At 42.5% G+C, this 21,988-nt stretch overlaps 1 protein-coding gene across 4 annotated transcripts in view; it reads left to right on the top strand.

The window, feature by feature from the left end:
• Positions 1-21,804, top strand: part of sbno2b (strawberry notch homolog 2b) — a 62,806-nt gene extending 41,002 nt beyond the window's left edge. For 3 of the 4 annotated variants that reach the window (XM_083970853.1, XM_083970856.1, XM_083970855.1), the window contains 28 exons: positions 2,643-2,816; positions 4,172-4,258; positions 5,018-5,123; positions 5,244-5,404; positions 5,509-5,642; positions 5,825-5,915; positions 6,056-6,199; positions 6,369-6,486; positions 6,581-6,686; positions 6,852-7,005; positions 7,128-7,304; positions 7,527-7,624; positions 8,263-8,345; positions 8,671-8,853; positions 9,138-9,259; positions 9,355-9,486; positions 9,620-9,755; positions 11,085-11,197; positions 12,895-12,966; positions 13,073-13,181; positions 13,296-13,367; positions 13,489-13,632; positions 13,803-13,897; positions 14,956-15,048; positions 15,174-15,305; positions 15,901-15,977; positions 16,313-16,503; positions 17,178-21,804. In XM_083970853.1, coding sequence (XP_083826979.1) covers positions 2,643-2,816; positions 4,172-4,258; positions 5,018-5,123; positions 5,244-5,404; positions 5,509-5,642; positions 5,825-5,915; positions 6,056-6,199; positions 6,369-6,486; positions 6,581-6,686; positions 6,852-7,005; positions 7,128-7,304; positions 7,527-7,624; positions 8,263-8,345; positions 8,671-8,853; positions 9,138-9,259; positions 9,355-9,486; positions 9,620-9,755; positions 11,085-11,197; positions 12,895-12,966; positions 13,073-13,181; positions 13,296-13,367; positions 13,489-13,632; positions 13,803-13,897; positions 14,956-15,048; positions 15,174-15,305; positions 15,901-15,977; positions 16,313-16,503; positions 17,178-18,475 — 4,602 coding nt within the window. In that variant the 3' untranslated portion in view covers positions 18,476-21,804. The remainder of the gene's footprint in view (positions 1-2,642; positions 2,817-4,171; positions 4,259-5,017; positions 5,124-5,243; positions 5,405-5,508; positions 5,643-5,824; positions 5,916-6,055; positions 6,200-6,368; positions 6,487-6,580; positions 6,687-6,851; positions 7,006-7,127; positions 7,305-7,526; positions 7,625-8,262; positions 8,346-8,670; positions 8,854-9,137; positions 9,260-9,354; positions 9,487-9,619; positions 9,756-11,084; positions 11,198-12,894; positions 12,967-13,072; positions 13,182-13,295; positions 13,368-13,488; positions 13,633-13,802; positions 13,898-14,955; positions 15,049-15,173; positions 15,306-15,900; positions 15,978-16,312; positions 16,504-17,177) is intronic. The other variant, XM_083970854.1, reaches the window with a different exon arrangement.
• Positions 21,805-21,988: the final 184 nt, after the last annotated feature.

Below are 21,988 nucleotides of genomic sequence, written 5' to 3'. Positions count from 1 at the left end.
CAAGCACTGATAAGCTGAGTGCTGTACCCTTTAAAAAGCACTCTTTCCAACACAAACATCTACATGTTATGGTCAGCGAGTTCTTCCTCTAATGTCAGAGGGCAAAAATATAAACATGTATCTGTGAGCGCACACACTCGCACACACACACACACACACACACACAGGGCTTGGTCTGTGTTTGTCTGCCTGCTGCTCACCCACCTCACTGGGCCCCATTCCCACATGATGTAGTCATGTTAACAGTAAGACCTCGACATCTTGTCTTCTCACGCCTGCGAAACATTTTCAGCTGAACTGTGAGCAACGGTTAATGCGCAGCTATGACAGAAGCCAGCGCAGCTTCTCCACATTAATCAGTAGCAGCGGATTGTTGAGATTTGAGTCAGCGCCACAATTAATCATTTATCTCCGTTTCCAGGCAGTTTTTTTTTTTTTTTTTACTTTGGGCTCTCGCAGCACATTATTGTTCTTCCTCTAAGAGTCGTCTTCAGGCCTAATGTCATTATGTGCTGTAATCCCACTCTGTGCTTCTTGTGCCTGCATACTATTTTTATCAGGAAAAAAAAATAGCTGGATGTTCTGTATGGCAACCATGTAAGAGCCTGTTTCAACACAGGGCAGTTAAGGAAATGTGTAAACCAGGGTTTCCACCAGTGTATTAGAAGCCTGGTGGACCGACAGGCCTTACTTGTTTTTTGGTTTTTAGTGCAGAGTGCAGACAGTTGATATTATTTATTTAAATAGTGTTTTTATTGTTTATTTTTGTGGTTGGTTGAACAGCATTTCAAGAGTGCAATCTGTGAGACTGGTGTCTAAATATGTTACATAAATGTGACATAATTATGGTAATATTTTCTGTTATCTGTTACCTATAGGGCCCTGCCATCAGTCAATGGTCAGGGTCAGGCCCCTGTCACAAAAAAACACGCTTGGGCACCGGTGTGCCACCCTACCACCGGGCTTAACTAGTTTTCTAGGGGGAACCCTGTGTTAAAGCAGAAGTAAGCGATCCGGTCGTTTTGGCTAATGCTGCGTTCCAGGCAGGCTTTTGAAACCGTAAATTACAGCTTCAAGTCACAACTTACGACTTTGTAGTGTTTCAGGCAGCCCACTCGTGTTTTTCCGACCTGTTTTACCTGTGAAAGTCACTATAACGGCCACTCGTAACTTCCGACCTGTGAACTCGTACCAGATTGAACTGGTACAATTTCACAGGTCGGAAAAACACGAGTTACGGGCTGCCTTGAACGCACCATAACAGTCCTCGTCCCTACGTCACCACATTCACGGCGTCCCTTGGCTGCACACACAGCCCTGCATGCCGTTCTCTCTCCTCATTGGATAAAAACTGTAGGATACGAGAAATGTTTTCTCCTCGGCTCAGAGCAGAGCAGAGTGACTGACAGACCCGTGTTTCGGTCCAAACACTCTATGTAAGTGATTGCTGTCGGAAGATAGAACTATTTAAGACTTATATTAACACAAATATATCACTTACTTCTGCTTTAACTAACTGCGTTGTGTTGTTTGGATGTTATGCAATAGTAGTGCGCAGCAGCAGAAACCGGATCTTAAGGGGGAAAAGTTCAACATTTTGGGATTTGCTTTCTTGCTCAGAGCTGGGTGTGAAAAGATTGACAAAGCTCACATGTCTGTCTGCTAAATATGAAGCTGCCACCACTTTAGCTTAGCTCTGCACAAAGACAGAAGGGGGAAGTGGCAGGCTGTGTCATCTCCGTAAACAAGCATATTTTTCCAAAATGTGGAACTGCCCTTTTTTTTTACGGGATGTAAACAGTGAAATGAAAATGCTGAATTAGCTCACTGGACCCACTGGGTTATGTGTAAGGAGGCGTCATGATCCCCTGGAGGGTTTTTAGTGGAACGTGTGGGTGTGGGAAACTCCTCACTTGGCCCACAGAGTATAAATATAACATGCATACAGTCACACACACCGAGGACTTGGAGAAGACACACACCCACACACAATAAAACCAAGAGATCCATACTCCCTTTTTTTTTCCAAAAATAGTTCCTCCTCAGCTCAGCTTGTCTTTGTCTGCCATGTGTTTTCCCCCCATCCCATCACTCACTCCCTATCTCCCCACATCCATGTTTATACGTCTCTGGGGGCCCGGGGGGTTCCAGCGAGGGTCTGGTTAAAGAACATGGCATGCTAATGGTTTGGAAAGGATATGAATAGAGGGGCGACTGGAAGGCAGCCACGGCTAAAATGACACACAAAGACACAAGCACTCTCTCATTCTGCTCGCTTTCCATTTTACATGATCACACTCACACGTCTGTGTGTGATTAGATTTTGTTTGGCCGCTGGTGTCGGTCCTTATTGAAGCCTTGGCAGAAATCCCACATGAATGTGCCACCTTTTATTGTCTGTGGTTCATCTCCATTCATAGGTTTCTTCTTTCAGTGGTGTACACTTACTATTCCTCCGCTGCGTGGTGTGCGCTTCGTCTGATACGGAAGATTCATTTAAGATTTATAGTCCTTTGTTTCCCCATGAATCACAGCGATAGAGGGAGTGATGGGAAAGCTGTGTCTGGCTTGGTTTGATTTAAGGAATCCCTGTGTCACTTTCGCAATAATAACACCCCCTCTCTGTCTGTCTGTGCCTCCAGGACCTGTCCTGCATTGATGACCTCTCGACAAACTCTCTGTTCTCCTCTCCGGCTGACTCACTGTCGGAGTATGCTGATGCCCAGTCCTTCATCAGCACGGATAACCTGGACACAGTGCCCACCCTCTGGGACGTCAACACTAGTACCACCACACCAGCACAGAGCCAGCTAGAGGTCAGCAGCACACACACACGCACACACACACACACACGCATGCACACATCATAACGAGAAACACTAGTTGCCAAATCAACAGCTCATCTTACAACTATTATGCAATCCAGACTTCTTTTTTCGCATGTGTGGGTGTACTGAGGGTAGACATCAAGCCCCAGCAGGCCATGATCAGATTGTCCCGCTTTTTCTGTAAACATTAATGCTGATGTCTGGGCCGTGACAGGTTTCATTCCCACTTGGGATCCATGATGTAGCAGTGTTCATAGTCATTCCTCTCAAGATGATCCACACTACAACTGTGTTTGACACAGGCTTATGGGTTTTCTATACTGAAGATAATTGTTTTTTTCCTGTTAACATTTCATTTGATAGCATGCAGAACAGGACAGACACCACTGTTGAAAAAAGGGATGTTCCCATGTTAGTCACCCATTCGCAGCAGGAAATTCTTCTTAAGTTAGCGTATTATCTCATTTGAAACTAAATGTTAACAGTCTCTTTACCAAGAAGGGATGGGTAAAGCAAAAGCTGAAATCACCATAGAAGTATAAAATAAGCTCTTGTCTGTTCACATTTTATTATTTAACACGCTCAAATAATTATCGTCTGACTCTGAACAGAGAAGAAATAAACATTGGGGACAATTTCCTCACACGCGCTTGTCTCGATATTTTTTTTTTTTAAACTTGCAAATTCAAATCCATTTCAGTCCTTTATTCTCAGAACATAATCAATGCTGAGATTGATTGACTGTCACTATTAGGAAACCAGCTGTTCCTACACTGCAGCCAAGTAGCATCTCCAAATTAGTGACTGAGAGACACATGAGATTCTGTTTTTAATTATGTTTTTTTTTGGTGCACTGTAGTGCATCATGGTCTCCAAGCTGGTGACCCGATGAGGGAAACGGTTTTAAATGTTGTTCCCTCATCCCTGCCTGTGTTGCTGCCGCTGCGGCCTCTTTGAATTAGATGGTTTTGAGGATATCTTTTTGATTTGAATCAGAGCACATTTATTTCTTCTGCCTACTGAAAGCCCTTTATGTTTTCCTTTTCATTCTGCCCTCATTTCATCCATTATGTTTCCCAGACACACACAGCTTTTTTTTGTTGTTGTTGTTGTCACTGGCTTTTCACCGCCAGACAACAAATTGCATTTTGTTGAGTGCTGTGCTGCCATCAGACATCCACGAAGTGCCCACATGCATTTACAAACAAACATATACGCACACTCATGCAATGATTTCTCATGTTTTTTTTTGTTGTTGTTTCTCTTTGCATTTGTTTCTCTAATGCGTTTTTGTTCTGTGTTTATTTGAGTTTATATTTCTTCATTTTATGTTTTGTTGACAGCAGAATGGCACCAGCAGGTTTCATGGCTTGGCCAGTTTGGATGATATAACTGCTATTATCAGCACCCCACCTTTAGGAGGATTCCAGGTAGCTGCACCAACCTCTGCAATCTGATGTTGAAATGAAATCAAGCTCTAACTCGATGACCCTATTCACTGGCAGCAGTCGGTTAACACCGAGATACGCAGACTGTGTCGTAGTTTGAAGCGCAGTTGTTATTGCTCCGTGTGTTTGCAGTACAAGATGTGCCTGAGACTGTTTTACATAGAAACATAACATGCCACTAATCTAAGAGTGACGGTCACATTTTGACAGTGTAGTGCATGAAGGTATGTGAAACTGTAATGCCTGTGCCTTCTTTGACCAGTCTAACACAGATGATGAAATTATTGCATTTTCCTATACATATTGCATATCCTGGACATTCACTCGTGCACATTGCAAAGGGAACAAATACAAACATGTAAAAACACTGCACTCATCTGTCAAAATGGGACCTTTCTTATTTCTAACATGCATCTGTCTTGCTTGAATATGTAAAGCACTTTTTGTGCACCATTGCAAACATGTGAGAAAGCCCTCTTTCATTCTGCTTTAGCTGGTTTTATGTACGTTGTCATTTCCTTTGTTATTTTATTCTCACTGGTCAATATTCCTCGGATAAGCAGTTCTACATGTGCGGCACTGACTTCTTACTAACCGCTGACCCGCCTCTAACTTTCAGCCACAGTTGCTTTGCTAAATCGTCTTTGCCTAAGCTGAATCAAGAAAATCTAAAAATCTAAAAAAAAAACTCCCAAATGCAACTGTTAACGTTAATGTGAATTACATTTTCTGAATTTCCAGGCTCCGAGAACCCAAGCTCCACCAGAGGAGGAAGAGGAGGCTGAGGAAGAGGAGTCGGAGGAATTGGGTCATGTAGACACATATGCTGAATACAAACCTTCGAAATGTAGGCCTCTAGACTGGATGTCGACGTCACTTACCTATTAAACGTTTTTAATCTTTCTGAATACAACACTACACTCAGCTTGCTGTTAACATCCTCTCCCTCCTTTAAACCTGTTTTCAGCCACCATAGGAATTTCTCATCCTGACATAGTGGTGGAGACCAACACACTATCCAGTGTCCCTCCTCCCGACATTACATACACTCTGTCTATCCCTGAGTCAACTATCAACAGTGGCTCGCTGTCTGCTCTGCAGCTAGAAGCCATCATCTATGCCTGCCAGGTACACACACTTGCTCAACATAAGGCAGTTGTTCATTTTGGAACTATAAATGATGAAAGTTTTGATCACATTAGAAAACTTTGCTCGTCTTTGTGCTCCTTCAGCAACACGAGGTGATCCTTCAGAACCAACAGAGGGCAGGCTTCCTGATCGGAGATGGGGCAGGAGTTGGAAAGGGACGAACTGTGGCAGGAATCATCCTGGAAAATTTCCTTAAAGGAAGAAAGAAAGCACTATGGTAAGACATTTACTGCTCCTGTAGACCTGATGCAGCGACCTTCAAACAAGCCTTAAGCTAAATAACAGCTGCCGTTCCTCCGGTTTGCAGCAGGATTGTGCTTTGTATCCAGTTGTGTGCCCAGGGCTTGTGTGTGTGCAGTAACCGGCTGAATTACTGACTTTTCTTGTTCTTGCCCTCAGGTTCAGCATATCCAATGACCTGAAATTTGATGCAGAGAGAGATCTCAAAGACATAGATGCACCGACTATTCCTGTGCATGCCTTAAACAAGGTGAGTCCAGGTGGAATTGGTGTGACAGCCTGAGAATACGTATTTCTCACTTGGCAACAGCTTCAGTAATATCTGCATCAGAGGAGAAAATGAGACAAAACTAAGCTATATTCTCCGATTGAAAATGTTTGTATTTGCAGATAAAGTATGGAGACACAGCTACCTCAGAAGGAGTCCTGTTTGCAACTTACTCTGCGCTGATTGGAGAGAGCCAGGCAGGAGGGCAGCGGCGGACAAGAATTAAACAGATTCTGGACTGGTGCAAGCCAGACTTTGATGGAGTTGTATCCTTTCATTTCATAAATGTCACATGTTTCATCTGTCCAGCACAGAACTGACATTCACATTGCTCCATCCTGTTTTCATTTTGAACACCCCCACATTCAACAGTGGTTTTACACAAATTGTCACCGCCTGCCTGTGTTGTTTGCCCTTAACCTTTCACCATTACAGATTATTTTTGATGAATGCCACAAAGCCAAGAATGCCACATCTACAAAGATGGGCAAGGCAGTGCTTGACCTGCAAAACAAGCTGCCACGGGCCAGAGTGGTATACGCCAGTGCCACAGGTAGGCTGACAGTACACAAGAACACACGCTCATTTACATGCAGAAGGCAACACTATGAAGATTTTAAAATGTATTTCTTTCATTCCTGCCTCAGGTGCCTCTGAGCCAAAGAACATGATCTATATGAGCCGCCTGGGAATCTGGGGTGAGGGCACGCCCTTCAGAGTCTTTGATGACTTCCTGCACGCCATCGAGAAGAGGTTTGGAGAAAATTCACTGCAGAGAATTATGTTTTCTGAGAGCCTCTCACTCATGTGGATACATATCTTCATATTGCTCTGCTTACTGGAAAATTCCTTACAATCAGTTTTCAGTCATGGCTGGTTGACCTGTGATTGAATCATGTTGAATAATTTATATGACAGAGGTGTCGGTGCCATGGAGATTGTTGCCATGGACATGAAAGTGAGCGGGATGTACATTGCCAGGCAGCTGAGCTTCTCAGGGGTATCTTTCCGCATCGAAGAGATCGGACTGGACGATGACTTCAAAAAGGTCTACAACAAAGCGGCGAAATTGGTGAGCATTGTGCCTCTCACGAATGAGGATTAGCTGCTGATATCGTCTCTGTAGAGTATATGACACTTAAAAAAAGCACTCAACTTAAAAACTGACTGTGAACATCTGGAATCTGTGTCCAGTGGGCGGAGGCATTGCAAGTGTTCATGCGTGCAGCAGATGAACTGGGCCTGGTCAGCAGGAAGTCTCTGTGGGGGCAGTTCTGGTCGTCTCACCAGCGCTTCTTCAAATACCTCTGTATCGCTGCCAAGGTCCGCTGCCTGGTGGAGCTGGCCCAAAAAGAGCTGCTGGCTGGAAAGGTCAGTACAGCACACTCTCGAACACTGACACATGTCACATGAATCTAGAAGAGAAAAAATACTCAGAGGAAGAAACAAGCAGGAGATTTATGTTTGTACACTACAAGCACAGAATCCTATTTGGAATGTTATGATGCTGCATAGTGACGTTATTACTTTGTCTTTGAATCAGTCAGATTCCTAGTAAAAATGTTGAACTTGTGTGTGTTTTTCCCACCACAGTGCATTGTTATTGGCCTTCAGTCCACTGGAGAGTCTCGCACTAGAGAAGTCCTGGATGAGAACGATGGGCATCTCGACAGATTTGTTTCTGCAGCAGAGTGAGTGAAATAGAAAGTGCTGTCTCTTTGTTTTGTTTTTTCAAGGTTAATAGGATTATTGGAGAGGGTATTCACCAAAAATAACTAAATGTTTGAATGGCACTGTCTGAACGGTGAAATGTTCACTCACAGTTGTAAGATTTTAAAGAAGACAGGAAGATTTCACATTGTTTATACCTGTCTGACACCTTTGGCCCTGTTTGAATGCTTTGACTGTTTGCTGGAGGCCGGCCATATCAGTCTGTGGGTTTCTTAAACTTTTTTTGTTGCTTCCACACAGCCTAATGACTAAAAATGATAAGAATTCAGACCATGTTTAAATCCTCGCCATTTATTTTCAATGAAATCAGGAAGCTTCTTAAGTCATCAGCAGCTATTTAATCAATGAAAACAGCTCACTGAAGAAAAACAAGACCGGGGGAGTGGTGCTCTTTGTTTGACCCTGAAGCTCACAGCAGACATGCCTGAGCGTCTGAGTGTGTCAAATCACACATGTTCATCAACCCGTCAACACCTATCATCGACAATGAGGCCATATCGGGAATGTACACAATCTAAATGCCTCAACGACTCTGTGTTGCCCCGATGCTGTTGCTGTCAAAATTTAAGGTTTTTTCTCCTCTTTCCTTTTGCTTTAGGGGGGTATTCCAGTCCCTTGTAACAAAACATTTCCCTTCAGAGAAGCAGAGGAGAGAGAAGGCTCCAGGGAATAAGAGAAAACGTAAGTGAACAGGATGCATTTGTCACAGCATATCAGCATGTGGACTGTTAAGTACTGTGCCCATATTACATTTATACACTATTACTGTATGAAGCCAGTCAGCTGACTATCAGACATTTTCCCTGTAGTCGAAATTGAACAGTTGATAGAGTGTTGATTGTGTATTTATAGTTAGGCATATCTAGTTGTATGCGCTACATTTGCATGGCTAATTCGTTATGTTTTGGCTTCAAATAATTTTAAGGAGCAAGAATACAAAAAGTTCACATGTTTTGAGCTGCCTATTGTTTCCTGGTCTAACTATCATGATCTTATTTCCAATCAGGGAAGCCTAGAGGTCGCCAGACCAAGGCAGCCAAGCACACAGTGGACAGTGGCGGCGTGATCAACATCACTGATGACAGCAGCAGTGACACTGATGGCATGGACACAGACTCCAACTCCTCACCTGACTCCCTGCTGGACAATGATGATGTCATCTTTGTGAACCACACTAGCTTCCAGACAGGTAGAGGAAGGGGCACCTTTTTTTCCTCAGTTTATGTTGTCAGAAGGAATAATGTGTGAGAGGAGGACTGAGCAAAATCAGATGCAGCTGTTTCAGAAGTCTCTCAGTAAATAATATGGATATAAATATACATACAATATACAGTGTGTATATATATATATACATGCTATATATAATAATATTATATATAATATAACTGTGAAACAATCTTCCACGCTGTTATTTTTGTGTCTTTCATCCGCTAGGTTTCCAAAGTTAATGCCCTCTCTGCTTTGTGTTCACAGCAAGGATAGAAGAAATGAAGCAGGGCCTCCTCAACAAAATATCTGATCTGGGAAAAGAACTACCTCTTAATACCCTGGATGAACTCATCGATAAGTTTGGCGGACCAGATAAAGTCTCCGAGGTACAGACTTTACACACTCCAGTGCCAGTGGGGTTTACACGTTCTTCAACCGTCGCCACCCCCTACAAGTGAACAATGTAATTTTTTGTCTGCAGATGACTGGTCGCAAGGGTCGTGTAGTTCGGCGTCCTGACGGCAGTGTCCGTTACGAATCACGGGCTGAGCAGGGTCTTACCATTGACCACATTAACATCAAGGAGAAAGACCGCTTCATGGGTGGAGAGAAGGTCAGATAAACATCAAATTGATATTAAATATCTTGAACGGCTCCAACATCTTTCAGAAACATGCTGCTTTCTAAACATTGTTTATACAAATCTTCAACAATAATCCAAACCTCACTATTTTTTATTTTTCCAGTTTGTGGCAATCATCTCAGAGGCAGCCAGCTCTGGGATTTCCCTGCAGGCAGACAAGCGAATAAAAAACCAGAGGCGCAGGGTCCACATGACCCTGGAGCTGCCGTGGAGCGCAGACAGAGCTATTCAGCAATTTGGTGAGTCAAGGAAATGAATCTTACAATGAGCCTTTCAGAGGGTAAAGGGTGGGATAAATGCTGTAGACTAAAACTAAAAAAAATACATATTTTGTCCTCCTTATTCAAAGTAATTTACAAAAGAGGAAGCAGTCTGGAAAACGAGTCATTACAACTCATATCATATCATTGTTTTAATTCATATATTGCTTCAGTGTAATTTATGAGGATGGACGATATGCTCATGCTTTCAGTGTTTGGCAGAGGTTTCATTCAAAGGTCATCAGGGATATTAATAAAAAAGTGTATGAATAATTTCTTTCTTTGAAGATCAGGAGAGGGTCACTCCACAAACTGTCTAGCTTTATTCCTCACTCTCATGTTTAGGCCAAAGGTTACCAAATGAGGACAAATACCGTCTTGTCTCAGTGAAACGCTGCTGGTCATATGAGGCTGCGATGGTACATGGCATGTGCTAAACGTTTAACCTTTCACACTGAAAACAGTTCAAGTTGTTTAATCCATTAAACAACTTTCCTGCATTTCTTTGCTGCAAGTGACATGAATTTAGAAGAATTCATTCTCTGTCCCTGTCTGCAACACACACACACACACCATTGGATGGATTAATTGTCATAGTAATTATCAAACTTCTTAAATAAGACTTTTCCATTAGCAGCTGTTCTGCTTTGTATGTAACGGTGGATTAATGCTTATATATGTCAGAGCACACACTGTACAACTACACACACACACACAGTAAAAGTTATTTTCTCAAAAGAGGAAAAAAATGTTCCAGAGGGTTTTTCTATGGAAATGAAGAGACTTGTTACCGTTCGGTCAATAACAAATTGTTCAAGCCTGGCTTCATCCATGAGAGCAACAATGATCTCAGTTATTTGATATTGCAGATCCCATCATGTCATGGGGGATATCCCCTTCTTACTTTGCTGTTTCTGGATATTTATCCTGTCTGTCAGACGGTGCAGCATGTGTTCACATGAAACCAGTAACTTGTTTTTGTTCATCTCTGGTGTTTTTTTGTACGTTCTGCTTGGTTGTTGACAGCAAGAAAATCTGTCAAAACCACAGCTGTTTCACATAAAGGGGACATCTAGATAAGATGGTGTGAAATCCTTTTCATATGACATATGACGACATAAGCGTCATCCTGTACCGCTGGTCTGTCATTTCAAACCTTAGCATGGTATAACTTCAGACGGAGACAATATTTTCATTCATTTTCATTACGTGTGTGTGAGACAATATCACTAACATGACTCTGGGTGCATTGTTGTAAAAGTTGTATTGGGATTTTGTCTCATTGTCATCTTTTCTTTGTCCTCTAAGGTCGCACCCATCGGTCCAATCAGGTGACGGCCCCAGAGTACATCTTCCTCATCTCCGAGCTGGCCGGGGAGAGACGCTTTGCCTCAATTGTGGCAAAGAGACTAGAGAGTCTGGTAAATATAGCAGCTTTCTAAAAGTGTCTGTGTGAATGTGTGTACTGAATTTGCTCTTTTACACAATGTTTTCCCATATTTCCTTTATTTTCCCTCTTTAACTGAGTAAAATCTGTGTTATGGGAAAATAATTAATTTCATCTTTTTGTCTGCTGAAGTGTGAGAGGAATTGTTCCACTGTAAACAGAGAGGATCTGTGTTTTGTATTTATTGATTATTGATGCTCTGTGTTGCCATTTGCAACTTAACCCTGCTCTCACCCGCTGTCCGTCCTGTTTCGTGGGATGTTCCCCACTCTGGAGATTCTCTATAGAGCCTCTTTTATCGTCGGTTCCCTTGAAGTTGCATCAACTTTTCTCCGCAAACCCTCAAGAGATTCTGGGTCTTTCCCCTCTCCTGGCCCAGAACGGAAAACTGAATAGGCAGAAAAAAGCAAAGAGCTTGTCTGGATAATTTATAAGTCTGTGGTTATTTTCCACAATTATCAATGCATTTCAACACCAGCAGTCATTTATTTCCATAGTGACACAGCATGACAGTTCTTTTGGGAAAGGGTAAGGAGGGTGAGAGGGAATGGCAGTTCCAGGAAGTCGTTCCTGTGTTTGCCAGCTGCGTTCGGTAAATCTGCATCAAGAATAGGTCACATCTCGTCTGGGTTGCTGCCTGCCTGAACCCGATACAATACAATTGTGCACACGCACGCCAAACACACACACACACACACACACACACACACATGGTCACTCCAAATAGGCGGCTGAATACCTTTGCAATGGGCTGACTCCAGATCAGCAGTGAAGTCATATTTGGCGAAGGCATCCCTTTGTTTTGGTATCTCAAGGCATTTTTCTATGTGGGCAGAGCCAGCAGCTGGCTACGAGGTTGATCTGCTGTCGACTCGGCTTTCTCTAAACTTTCCTTCACTTCCCTCACGGTTCATTTGAAATCTTGAAAGCACTGAAACCATTAAACACAAGCCAGGCTCTTCGGTATACTTTACTTTAAAAAAAAAAAAAAGTACAGAAGAGATTGCGTTATTTGTCCGTCACCTTGCAAAATGTTTCTTATCGAAGCACAGAGCGATGCACGTAGGAAGTGAAAGAAAAAGTTTCCCTTCACACCTTAACCTCATTAGTTTCCCCTCTGTCTCTGGACACACACAGGGCTGCGTACTGTCACTGTTTGATGAGTGTGTGTGCGCGAGTTTAGCCCATTTAAATCAGGTTGCTGTCACTGGTTTAAATCCTGGGTTATTAAACACATCATGAAAAAATCCCAGACAGACCAATTTTCATTACATGTGCCAAATGGTGTCACATTTTTGGTTTCTAATCTAAATGTACCATGGATTCTGTTCTTCTCAATTAGCGTGACGTTTTGGCATAAGTCCATACCAATCTCCATTGTAATGTTAAATTAATTCTGTATTGACTGTAGATTGACCATATGGAAATCCATTTGTTGTTGGCCGTCGAAGCTGTACTCTCTACTGTCTATTTTGAGCATTGAAGTCATGTTGTATAAGTGCTCAGACCCATTCAGAACAACAAACGCACATCATTATTATTATTATTAATGACTATAATGCCATTCTATACTAATACTATCAATACTACCTCCAGTACTACTACTGCTGCTTCTGCTACTACTATGCATAATATCAATAATGATAATAATGTTGCTAATCCACTTTGCAGGGTGCATTAACCCATGGAGACCGAAGAGCCACAGAGTCCAGAGACCTGAGCAAGTACAATTTTGAAAACAAGGTAAGCTAATATAATATTTAAACAATTTAACCTTTTAGCAGTACCGGTATATGGTGTCTGAGAGAATGTGTCCATCCATACTAACTGTGTTTCCTTTCTCTTGCAGTACGGTACCAAGGCTCTGGATAAAATCACCAAAGCAATCCTTGGCCACATAGAAAACAAGGTGCCCCCTCCCAAAGGATACCCCGGGGGCGAAGCCATGTTCTTCAGAGGTCTGTATAAGCTTGAGTGGACTGTTCTGGTGAAGCTGTACTCATAGAAGCTCATACATGAGTTTGATTGAGAATGATTAATGAGTGAAACAAATATGTTTTTCTTTATTACAGACATGAAACTTGGAATGATGGATGTGGGCATCTTTTGTCGGGAGCCTCGCTTTGGGATCAGTACTGAGAAAGGTAGGGTACCCAAGAGGTATGCGGGCAACTTTAATGCCGCTATACCAGCTACTAAATATACTGCAGCTGTATTTTGTGATCATCTGCCAACACGCTGGTCTGTGCTCTGTCTTTATCTCAGACTGCAGCATCACAAAGTTCCTAAATCGTATCCTGGGTCTGGAGGTCCACAAGCAGAACCATCTCTTCCAGTACTTCACTGATAACTTTGACTACCTAATTGAGAAGGACAAGAAAGAGGGCAAATACGACATGGGAATCCTAGGTATGGAGTTCAAATGTGATAGCCCAAAAAAAACATGAAGTATTAACACAGGAATGAAATCTGCTCGTACTTAAAAAATGTATTAATGAACAACAACTAAGTTCTAAATAAATTTTTATCACTAATTGTTGATGTACACTGACAATATCTGTTCTTTGTGTTTGTGACAGACCTGGCCCCGGGTAATGATGAGATCTATGAGGAGAAGCAGGAATCTTTCTTGACAGTCGGGAACCCTCAGGATGGACAGGTTGTCCTTTATAAGGTATGGACTGCATAACCTCATCTCGGGTGTATCAGCAGAGGGCTTTGGTGAGAGGCAGTAGCATCAGTATGTCATATCATAAGCAAAAACCAAGAAAAGATCACCAATGTGGCGTCAGCTATGTGGAGATGTGCGCAGAATGTTTTGGCCTCGAGAGGGGGAACACGCAGTCTGACGAGCGCAAGCATAATATAGGCCAAGGCTGTTCTTCCAGCGTCACACACCACGTTAAGCTGTGACCCTGTTTGCCATCTTTGTAATGGAGTGAGAGTTTGTTGTGCCTGCCAAGACAGCTTGAGCGTTATGAACCAGAAGTGATGTTATGAATATACATGATGGCCAAAAAATGCTAATCTTACGCGCTTTCTTCTGAGTATTATCCAGTACGACTTTCAGGCTCTCAATAGAGCAAACAGTTTGAAGTTCATGTTCAGTGGCAGCACAGCCCTCGTCATTAGTTATGAAACATATACCAGTACTTATATTCTTAAATTCATTAAGATTTTCTTTTCTTTCATTTGCATACAGAGACACATGCCACAATAGTAGAATTGTTGTATTTAGTTTCACAGGTAGTAGCAGCCTCTGCAGTGAAATGTTAAATGTGTTTTGCTTTGATGGATGTCACTTTGCTCGCTGTAAGACTGTGATCATACAGGCTTGGCCCAGGGCTAAGGAGCCGATGTAGACACTAGTTGGTAGGTGGGAACAGGATAATTACTGGTATTTTCTGCTTTTCGCCATCAGCCACAGGCTAACCTACATTTGACATTTCAAACTTGGCAGCAGGGCAGAATGCTGCACAGCCAGGACCAGTTTAGCAAGTGGAGAAGAGAGTATTGGATACAGGCCTGGCTGTGGTAGACGATGAGTGTTACTCACATATACATCTGTATTACCGCATGTTTTGAATTGCACCTCTTGACTACTATTTCTGTGTAAGAGTTCGTCTCACTCTAAGGGCTTTAGTGTTTTTGCTTGACTGGTTTGCCGTCCCTCATGCTTTGTCTGTGGGCGTTTTTGTTTTTTTCATTCTTATTTATCTCTTGCCTCTATAGATCAGTGTGGACAGAGGTATGCCCTGGGATGAGGCCTACAACAGGTCACTGAAGCTCAGTGGTCCTGATGAGGGATTCTACTTGTCCCTAAAGGTGAGTCCATGTCATAATAAAAAAAAAACCATACCTCACAGACTAATGATGTGATGACACGATGCTTGTCCAGTCAAAGGATTCTTTTTAACGACAAACTCGCTGCCTGTGTGGCCTCTCTGTAGCTACGAGGTAACCACCCATGTGTGCTGCTGGCTGAACAAGGAAGAGGCAAGAACTTCATTATCTTCAAGCCCAATATCGGCAAGCAGACCCACCCTGAGAGCCTGGACAACCTGCACCAACGTTACCGGAAGGTAAAAGTCCAAAAGTCTCTTAATGAACCAGTCAGTATCAGTCTCTATGCAGGCATCTTTTTTTTTTCTTTCTTTACTCCGTTCAGGGAAAGTTTGACAAAAAAAAACCCAAAAACGTGTTGTACATTTTCAGGAGTGATACATAATGTCTGCTAAAATTATTTGCAGTCACTATTTGGATTATTTTTAGAATATGGAGTCAGCTGCCCCCTTGTGGCCATGGAGGAGAGCTGCACAAGGCAACATTACAGGCTGAAATAATAAATACAGTATATCACAATATAAATATGTGACCGTGGGGATGATGAAGTCCCTTTACACTTATGTAGTTGATTAAAACCTAACCTGTTTTATCACCTTCAGTGAACAACAGAGTGATGATTAATGGCCGGCTGAACACTGGAGCCATCTCCTCCTCTGATGCAATCTAGGGATTATGAATGAGAACAAAATGAACAAAACTGTGTAATGACTTTGGTATCAGATTGGTGTCTTGAACTTCCAACAAAGTTTATCTGTGGTTGAAGATGGATTTTTAAAGTGGGATGACAAAGCTCTTGGCTAATTTTTTGGATATGTTTTTTTTCTTTTCCAGGTGACTCCGGACGAAGCCAGAGAAAGCTGGGAGAACCAGTTCACCTTCTCCTTCAAGAAGTGTAGCCATGCCAACTGGTAAGCAGGAATCCACAGTGTCCCATGGGATTAATGGCTCATTACATGCAATCAGGCTGGTACTCATTAGGCCTCAGTCAGGGTGAATTTAAGGTCAGATGCCATTCCCAAGGATTTACAGATCACCTGAGAATTAGTCATGAAGAAATAACCTGCGAGCCTCACATGTGGCCCCGTCACCAGGTGACCAGTTAGTGGTCTTAAAAATGTTATAAAAGTGCTCCTATGAAACAGTCAGCCAACCACAAAAGTCTCTCCTGAAATAGGGATTTGTAAATAAACTAATTTTGCTGGTTGTATAAAAGATTTGACTGAATTCTCTGCCTTCTCCCTAGGAATGGGAAGTGTAAGAAAATAGAAGAAGGCCAGGAGTGTCTGCAGGGCATGCGCCTCCGTCAGTACCACATGTTGTGTGGTGCCCTGTTGCGCGTGTGGAAGCGTGTGTCCGACGTGGTGTCCGACATCACCAGCTCCAGCATCCTGCAGATTGTCCGCCTCAGAACGAAGCAGCATAACAAGCAAGTCGGTAAGTACATGCGAGTCCTTCTCTAAAAATGAAAAAGTGAACTGAGCGAGTTGTTTTGATGGTCGAGTGGGATGTCGTCTAAGTGCTGACTCGTCTTTATAACAAATTGAGGAAATGAAATTGATTCTCACTTTCCTAAGTTGTCTCCTCAGTGACCCCCTAACCCCCCCCATGTAATAATCAGGCCTGAAACACAGAAATTGCAATTCAGCTTCACATTCATTCATTCATTCATTCATTACTGTGCGTCATGAGATGGACCACTCACAAAAGCACAAAACTGTGTGTACATTACAGTGTGTGTGTGTGTGTGTGTACGTGTGTGACATCAATTAAAATAGTCGGTGACGTCTGGTTTTGAAAGGTGGTGGAGTGAAGTCTGAGCTTTTGAAAAAGGTAAACTTTATTTGTCCCATAAGGGGAAATTAGTCTTGGGCCCATAGTGCAGCCTAGTTGCATACATTGGATGAACCAGGAGACTTCATTCACATATTCCACGTACTGACAAAACTTACAAGAAACATAGTAATCAGTTGTAGTTGGTGCTAGTGCAATAAAATTAAAAAGAAAACGTATTGTAATGAATAGAAATAAAACAACTTACTGTAATAAATAAGACCATAGTAAGTGATAACAGTAACTGTGATAATAAAATTACTCTTCTTCTTTCCCAGGTATCAAGATCCCAGAGAACTGTGTGGCCCGCGTGCGCGAGGAGCTGTTGCTGATGGACGAGGAGGTGAAGAGGAGGCGAAAGGAGAAGGAGCAGCAGGCTGTGGAGCAGCGGCTAGCGGAGGAGCGCATGCGTAAAATGGAGCAGGAGAACAAACACCTCCTGGCGAACCTGTTCAATCCGAAGCCCATGCTCAACCAGTCCCTCGCTCAGTCTCTCGCGAACCCGAACCACCAGATCCTCAAACTGAAACTGAACCAAAACGCTCTGCCAAGGACACAAAGCGCGAGCCTCTCTCAGCTGCAGAGACTGCAGGGCCAAACCCAGTCGTCCTTACAGCCGCCCTCCCAGAACTTACCCCTGTTGTCCCTGCAGAGAAACCCCAACCAAACCCAGCAACGGACCCATAACTGGCCCAACAACCCCACCACCACCTCCACCACCAACCAGCGCCCTATGCCCAACACAGTCAGCTCCACGTACCCACCGTATTACCCCCCGTCCTTCCTCTCCTCTTTTCCACACCACAAGAACCCATCTCTTTCACTCCAACAGGCCACTCTGTCTCCCACCTTGTCTTCCAAGAATCCCCTGAATGACATCTTGGACCTGACCGTCAGCTCCCCCTCCCCCTCCCCAGACAGCACGGAGGGCGGGCTGAATCTGGACAGTCTGACGGGACACGCAGCGGCATTCGGAGATGACTTTAATCTGGAGTCTCTGATTTCCCAGACTGCACCGAATGCCCAGCACGCTGCACAGATACAGCAGTCTCTTTTGCTAACACAGCAGCAGCAGCAGCAGCAGCAGCAACATCTGCAGGCCACACAGCAGCAGCAGCAACAGCAGCAGCAGCAGCAGCAGCAGAACCACAACCTGCTGCCAAACACCCACCCCCAGGACTTACTAGATTTTCTTGACTTGCCCATGTCTCCCCAGATCCCCACGCAGAAAGCCAGCCCTTCATCCTCTACCTCCTCCTGCTCTTCTTCCACGTCCTCCACATCTTCTGTGTCAAACAACCTGGCTCCCCATGTGACCGCTGCCCTCATGAACTCATCCACCCTCATCCCATCGTCGTCCTCCTCTTCTCTTTTCTCCAACCCGCCCTCATCTTCTCTGTTTTCCGGCTCTCCCCCCTGCTTCCCCAACAACTTTCTCATCTCCCAGTCAGACTCTCTGCCCTTACCCAACGGCCACTGCAGCTCTGGAGCTCTCGACGTCCGCGAGGCTCTCAACAGCATGCTACAGGCCGGACCGGACCGCAAGTCTGTCATTCAGTACCGGCCACAAGACTAAAGAGCTTAGGAACAGCAGCAGCTCGTCCCTTTGGGTATTTTTGTTGTTGTTTTGTTTTGTCTTTTGAAGCAGAATGCGTCTTGTTTGCTGCTGTCTAAGATCGCACCCCTCGGACCTACTCCCTCCCCCCCCTCAGGGCCTATAGTCACGTCACTGCCTGTCCTGCGCTCTGCTCACCCTTCTCTCCACCCACCTGTAGCATTCACCTGCTTGAGGCTGTCGAGGTGATGGCGGCTCGATCAATGCCAGATTTCTACACCAAAGTGTGTCCTCCACAGTGAAAGGCAGCTGTTAACGGAAAAGTGAAAAGAAAAGGAAAAAAAAAAAACATGTGATAACTGTATTTTATTGAACACATGAGCTGTCCATACAAAAGCTCATTCGTTGAGGTGTGGAAATCTTTAATAAACCTCCCGCTGCTGATTTTTTTACGAGGTATGATCGGTGAAGTTGCTGGAAGCTCTAAACGCCTGTCACCAATTAACATCACATCTTCAGACTTTGCTTTACTGTTACTTTGCTAAGTTCACAGCCATCCGTCGTGGCTAAAAGGCTGTATGCAAGGCTAAGTTTGAGTGATACAAAAAGATAGTTAAACTGGAAGACGAGAGGAGAAAAAAAAAACACATGAAATCTTTTAGCTGATTAGCCATGAAATGCCTCAGTTTTCAGTTTTTTTCTTCTTCTTCTTCATGCTCCCTCTTGTTTCTCTCCCTGCTTGTATGAACACTAGTGTGAGGATAAAGGGAGGAGGAAGAGCAGTCTGCTGTTGCAAACAGTGCCTTTGGAGAAATCTATAAATGCAGTCTTTAAAAAATCCATGTAGCCTAATGTATAGATTTGTACTTTTGAGCGTTGTTTTCATTTTAATTTAATAAGGTGTATTTCTATTTAACTTTTAGCCCCCTCAGTCAGTCATAATTTGTATTAAGATATCGCTGGTGGTGGGTTTCACGGAGAAGCCTCCATTAGGCCTGTATGCGCTCGTTTAATTGTCTGTGGGTCTGCGACATTGTGCTAGGACGTCAGTATGGCACAGAGTGTTAAGCAGCATGGATAAAAATTGTGTCCAAATATTATATCAACCTTTTTTTTTTTTTTTTCCTAACATGGACAACCTTTAGCGGTATGACTCCTGGTTTGATTTGACTTTGAATTTCTCAGGAAAGTCTCAAGAGGTTTATTGGGTTGCTTTGTGTGTCATTTCGACCAACATAGTTAACGAAATATTTGTTTCAGTCTTTAATTACAGTGGATGACAAAGAATTTACCGTCTTGAGGATTGGAAAAGCCTGTCCTGGTGTTGTAACAAAAGCTTCACTTTGATAGTAGCAGCGAGTCCGGTCACGTCTTCTCGAACGCTGCTTTCAAGCAAAGTTCAAAAATATGACAAACATCTGATCACACGTGTTTCTATTTCAGGCATTAAGGCTATAAAAACATGAAACATGTAGACTTGTAAGGTTCACTGTGTATAATAGTTCATTTATAAAAACCTGTGAGATCTGGCCGTCTTTGAGTGACAATGATGCACTGTTCGCGACAAAATGCCAGAATAAGTTCAAATGATCAAAAAGCAATAAAACCATATTTTACATTTGTGATAAAACAGAAATGCATAAGTACTGTTAAAGCTGAACAGGCATAGCTTTACTGCTACCTTTGCATAGTATGACTTTTCTTATTTCTGTTGTCCTTGGTTAAATAGGTTCTGTTATGCATACAACCTTTGTATAGTAAGTTTCACGGGATGAGCGCAATGCGTTCTTGATGTTTTAGTCATCGTTATTATAAAAGTTATTGTTATTTATATTTAAGGGATATTTAGATTTTAGATATGTTATCCTGCTTATTAGAATAGTTAACAAAATGTTTGGTCAGGGAAGTTTCTAGTTTTCAAGATTACTATAAAACAAATTCTATTATAACCTGCCACCAAATACGATTGCACTGTTCTGTACTGCTGTACAGTGTCTGGATTTATTTCTGCTCATTTCAGTTTTGCTCTTCTCAAGTAGAATTGTTTCTCCAGCTTTGTCGGGTCTGCTCCAGACCTTCGTCAGGCCTTCAGTTCGCAGAGAGATACCAAAGTATTCCACAGACACCCCTAAAGTTAGATATCAGACCTTTTATCAATCTCAGGAAGAAACCTACAAGAGGTGTAACAGCGGGGCGTTAGCAGAAATATATCATTTCCCCTTACAACAGTGGTGAATCTAACCTATACATGTGCTGTTTTTTCTTAACTTTGTGCTGTGACTCTTGCTGTATTTATGTTTTAGACTTAATGTGATGGGTTTGTCATTTGTCCTCGTGAAAACGTCAGTGATTCTAAATGTTTATGCCTTCTTAGGGCAAAGATCAAAGGCTGTTTCTTTGTAAGGAACATTTATTTTTCTGTGGACATTTTTATTTTTTATTTGTGTTGCAGTTGTTGGACATTTAATTCCTGTTAAAGCTGATGGATTGTTGAGTCAATTTGCACCCAGGTTATACTGAAATGTGCAGTTGTCCAATCTGTCCAAGCCTTTAGACCTCCCTTAGTGCAACAGATGTTTAGGTTCAGGTTTGGACTGACTGACTCACCGTATCACAGATTCTTGTCAAGGCTTGTTTTTTGTTTTTTGTTTTTTTCTCCCAGCATCAGAAAATAGCATGTTTTCCTTGTACCTTCATTAATTTTGCTTTTGAATATTCCTCATCGGGCACATTCCCAGACATCAGTCTGCAAAAGATTTGCCTTCAATTCTGTGTGTTAAAGTCACAACAATAAAGCTTTATGCATCTGAGGGATATGGACCGCAGTTATGGAAGAAAAGGCTTTTTTTCTTTTATTAGTGTAGTTAGGCCTTTTATCATTTTATTATCAGTTTGCACTAAGAATGGCATAATCAAGTTACTGTTCTCTTGTTGGTTATGATTGAGCGTTGCAAGCTTGTTGTGTTTCTGATCTTTAATGGATTCCTCTGTGTATACTGTAACCATCTCTCTTGTTTCTCCACCGTTTGCATATTATATAAATGTTATCACTCTCAAAATAATTTATTGCTAACAAAAAATGAAACAAAAAACATGCTACTGATTGTATTGTTATTGTATTTTTAAACAAAGCCTATTTTTTCTGTACAAAAGAAACTGTGTTCAGCACTTTTATTCTGGGTTGTGCTTTTGTTTTCTATATATTTATAATTTAGATCCAAATGTATATATTGTAAAATTTGTGCCTTTCGACTAATTCTTTAAAAAGGTTTTCTACTTATTAAAGGAAGGACTATATGAAATTGCAATCTTAACTTTGTAAACAAATAAAAACTTGAAGATTGCTGAAACCGAGTGTCATTTGTTCATCTGGGTTGACCAGTTTCACCACACCCAGTTTACGTAGTTTAGGAAATGACTCCTTGCAGGTTAATTGTCTGTTTATGTAAGAGGCAGCACGTGCCTGGACCTTGGACAGTAAAGCTGACCTGTTTTTGATTTTTATATTAAATAGTATAAGTTTTATTCCACTGC

This window comes from Trachurus trachurus (genome assembly GCF_905171665.1).
Source record: "Trachurus trachurus genome assembly, chromosome: 4".
Taxonomy (NCBI): Eukaryota; Metazoa; Chordata; class Actinopteri; order Carangiformes; family Carangidae; genus Trachurus; species Trachurus trachurus.
Note: the sequence above shows the minus strand (reverse complement) of the source record. Positions and strands in the feature narration are given on the sequence as shown.